Source organism: Pygoscelis adeliae, unplaced genomic scaffold (genome assembly GCF_000699105.1).
Source record: "Pygoscelis adeliae isolate BGI_AS28 unplaced genomic scaffold, ASM69910v1 Scaffold290, whole genome shotgun sequence".
In the NCBI taxonomy this organism is placed as follows: Eukaryota; Metazoa; Chordata; class Aves; order Sphenisciformes; family Spheniscidae; genus Pygoscelis; species Pygoscelis adeliae.
In genome coordinates this window covers 949,959-953,790 of record NW_008823965.1, presented here as the reverse complement: position 1 = coordinate 953,790, position 3,832 = coordinate 949,959, and the positions used below count along the sequence as shown (strand labels likewise).

The following is a 3,832-nucleotide window of genomic DNA, read 5'->3' as shown; positions in this document are numbered from 1 at the left end:
GGGCCCTGATGCTCCATCAGAGGAGCCCTGCGCTGGCCTGAGCCCCGGCTGTGCTCTCCCCGCTGGACCTCAGCGCTTACTCGCCTCCCCGAGCTCCTGCCGTAAAAAAGCGCTTGGCTGGCTCCTGCCTCTCACTCGCAGAGACTCGAGAAGCGGGCAGAAGCCGCGGGGTGGCTGCGAGAGGTGCCCGTGCCCCAGCCACCCGCGCGGAGCCGCTCCACAAACAGGAGGAAAAAAAAAAAATCTCCTCTTTTGTAGTTTTCTTTTACCAGCAGATAAAAGAAAAATAGCTTGCCTTTTTTTTTTTCCTGTGGTTTCTGTGATTTTTTTTTTTTGCCTCTGCTCAACTGTGTATTTTTCAGCTCAGTAAAGTATTTATTAGGAACCTTTATGGACCAGTCTGCTGGTGAATTATATATATTGTACAGCTTCAGCATGAGCTGGGAAAAAAATTTATGACTTTTTTTCCACCCAGACTGACTCTATCCAATAGTAACAAGAAAATGAGGGTTTACCAGGAGAGCTTTAAGTTCAGTTCTGCTTGCCAGAGCAGCAGATACCTTTTCTGTCTTGGTTCCTGTGCATTTATATAATGTAATTTTCCCCTCTAATTTGAAAGCAAAGCTAAGGCTGAGCACTAGTGGGCTTTTGTGTCCTGCTAGTAAAGTCTGTCAAATAGCTATGGCTTGTCTTTTTTTTTTTTAAATTGGATTTCTCACTTTAGCATCGATTGTTTTTTTCAGATTATTCTTAATTCAATGCATAAATACCAACCACGACTGCATATTGTGAAGGCGGACGAGAACAATGCTTTTGGGTCAAAGAACACAGCCTTCTGCACCCACGTTTTTCCGGAGACGTCCTTTATATCGGTGACCTCCTACCAGAATCACAAGGTAGGCTGCTTTTCTGGCTAAAGGTGCTTAATTTCTGTTTGCGGGCTTTTGCAACTCGCAGCCCTCTGCTGCCGACGGCTGCGAAACGAGCTTCCGAATCGCAGCGGCACAGCGATGTCGCTGCGGTGCTGTGCTGTGACGAGCAGGATCTCTTTGCTCGGAGGGAGGGGGAGAGACTGTTATGCTGCTATTGTGCAGCAGAAAATGCCTGCTTTAAAAGACAAGTTTCCATCCCAGCCCTGCAAGCCTTAAACAAGAGTGACGAGCCAGAGGATGCAGCTAAGGAGCAGCACGAACATCGTTGGGTAACAATATCCTGGCAAACCCTGCGAGTCCAGACACTAATGAATCGGCGTGCTCATAAACACTAAGATGTCATTCAAAACAGCAAGCAAATCTAATAATGACTAGTAAAGCTTGCTCATAAATCTACAGTGAAAAGTAATTCTAGTATGTGTATTTAGTGAGACATACGCGGAATGTAACCATAAAAACGCAGCTAAGAGCCTGCTCTGTGGTTAGCACATGAAGGCGGGAGGGGGTTTGGGGGTTTGGGTTTGTTTTGGGGGGAATATAAAGTACAAAGGGCTTGGTTCTGGGCTTTGGGTGTGTGTCACAGATACCCACGTATTGTAGGATTTGGCTTCTCTTCTTTTTTGAGCGTGTTGGTAGTGGCGGGGGTGGGTAGCCTTCCGTCTGAGGATTTTACCAACCCAGGTTACTAGCAGGATGGACAGCAATTTGAGAGTTAATTGTCACCTCCCCGTGACAGCGGGTGTGCTGTCACCAGGGCAGGGAGAGGAGAGGATGCCAGGCAGGGGATGGCAAGGCTCTGTTTTCAATCCTGCTGCCGATTTGCCTGCCTTTGCTCCCCTGCAGTTTTCCTAACGGTGAAATCCGACTGCAGGGTTGTTTGAGGATTACTTGGAGTTTTTAAAGTGCATCAGGATTCATAAATAAAGATGCAGAGTGAAGTAGCACCGCCGGAGCCCTTGTGTCACCCCGAATGTGAAATCTGCCGTGTGTTACTGTATCAGCTCCTTTTCTACACATTCACAGGAAAATACTTACAGGAACATATGTGAAATTCTTCCTCCCCAATAATCTGACCAGACCTTTTCCTCCCAAGCAGGATGCCTGTATGCCCTTTGATGCTTGAAGCATAGAGTCCTCACAAGATTTTGCAATTAGTGAGCCAGTTAAAAGACTCAGAGCAGAAACGTGGATGTGTGTGCTACGGAAAGATGGGGGGGGAAAAAAAGAAGTCCCTATTTGGACACTGAAGTGAATCCTGTTTGAAAAGCTGTAGCTGTTGGTGTAAAATGACCAGTTGCCCAAACATGGTTAACCAAAAAGGCTCAAAAGAGCTTATTTAATAGCTACTTAAAATGTCTCACGTGTCAATAGTGCCTTTCATCCCTAAGGTTCCCAAAGTGCTTCATAAACTTAATACTTCCACTGCCATTGCCGTACAACCGCTGCTGGGGGGAGGCTGGTAGCTGGGTGGCAGCACAGAGTGGACCTGACAGATTTAGGGAAAACGCCCCATACGAGCCCTAATTTTTTCGTGAAGACCCTGCGAGGAGCCGCCCCGGTGCTGCCCAGCTCTTGCTCTGTGATCTGCAGGCTTTGGGGGGTTGGATGCCGCCCGGCGGGGGGGGCATGGTGGTCTGCAGCAGAGGAGCAGGAGGCAGAAGGTCTCGCCACGACCTCACTGTGGTCTCGAGAAAATCACAACCTCAGAGAAATAACCAAATGGTTTTACCTATTCTCTTAGGCATTAACAATTAAAAACCTGGTCTGGGTATCTTTTAGAAAAAACAAACCACTGAACTATTTTTAGCTCAGTAATATCCTGCTAGCAAGACGTGTCCTTGCGAATAATCGTCTTTCTAAACAAAAAAAATGAGAGTCTTGGTTACAGAGCTGACTGTGGGCTCCCAGAGCTGGAAAGCTGATGATAGAGGCTACCTGTGAGTACAGATCCGTGAGGAAGGTGTAGGTGTTTACCCAAAACTCCCTCATGGGTTGGATGAAGCCAGGGGAAGGTGACAAGGAGGGACTGAAGCCCTGATTCTGCTCATGTCAGAGGAAAACCACGGTCACTAAATAACAAAATTAAATTAAGATGTACAAACCTGATGCCGGGCTGCGGGTTAGGAAGGGCCCTGCGCTTCTTGTGGTTCCTCAGCTGATTGGGAGCTACCCTGGAGCCACTGTGGGCTGCGGGAGCAGAGAGGAAAAGCTTGAGCCCTCGAGGCTGGTTAAATTCACATCACCACCTTCCTTCTCCATCACAGACACTGGCCAGCTGTTTTCTCAGGAGTTTTTTGGTAAGGGATATTTTTCAACATTGCTAAAAGTGTCGTTGTTAGTTATAGCAACACTCTTGCAAAATCATCCCAACGCAGAACTTGCTTGTTATCCTCGCCACTAAAATCGGATGCAGGCTGGTGCAAGCCCGCGGCTGGCTAGCAGGGAGAAGGGACCCGAGGGCAGTGGGTCTGCAGGGAGATGCGTGTCCTCACCTCCCCACCGGCGTCCTGCCACGCTGTCACCTCTCCTCCTCCCGGAGAAGGTCTTTTCAGTGACAATCGGATGCCCAAGGAGATGATCCTACCCACTGATGTCCGTTAGTAGGGAAGGACATTAATAAGACCTGTTTCTGACCAGTTCTGTCCGTGATATGTGTCAGACCTGTCTATAACCTTACTGTCAAAGAGCCTTGGGCGAATGTTTGTGTGCGTACACACAGACATCTCTTTGGGAGGCGGACAAGGGATATTTTTAGGAGCTCCTGTGTCCCTACAAATGTTCTGGTGCTGTTCTGGCATTTTCCAGCTCCTGAAACCCTCTCAGGTGATCTTGTTCGCTACCTGTTTGTCTTCACAAAATCCTTTGCTAAAGAGGTGGTTTATTTTCCTTTTTCACTGGCC

The 3,832-nt window shown here is 48.0% G+C and overlaps 1 protein-coding gene across 1 annotated transcript in view; it reads left to right on the top strand.

Annotated features, from left to right (window-relative positions):
- TBX4 (T-box 4) overlaps positions 1–3,832 on the top strand; it is a 50,461-nt gene that overhangs the window by 42,774 nt on the left and 3,855 nt on the right. Inside the window, exon 7 of the mRNA XM_009324304.1 lies at positions 744–896. Coding sequence (XP_009322579.1) covers positions 744–896 — 153 coding nt within the window. The remainder of the gene's footprint in view (positions 1–743; positions 897–3,832) is intronic.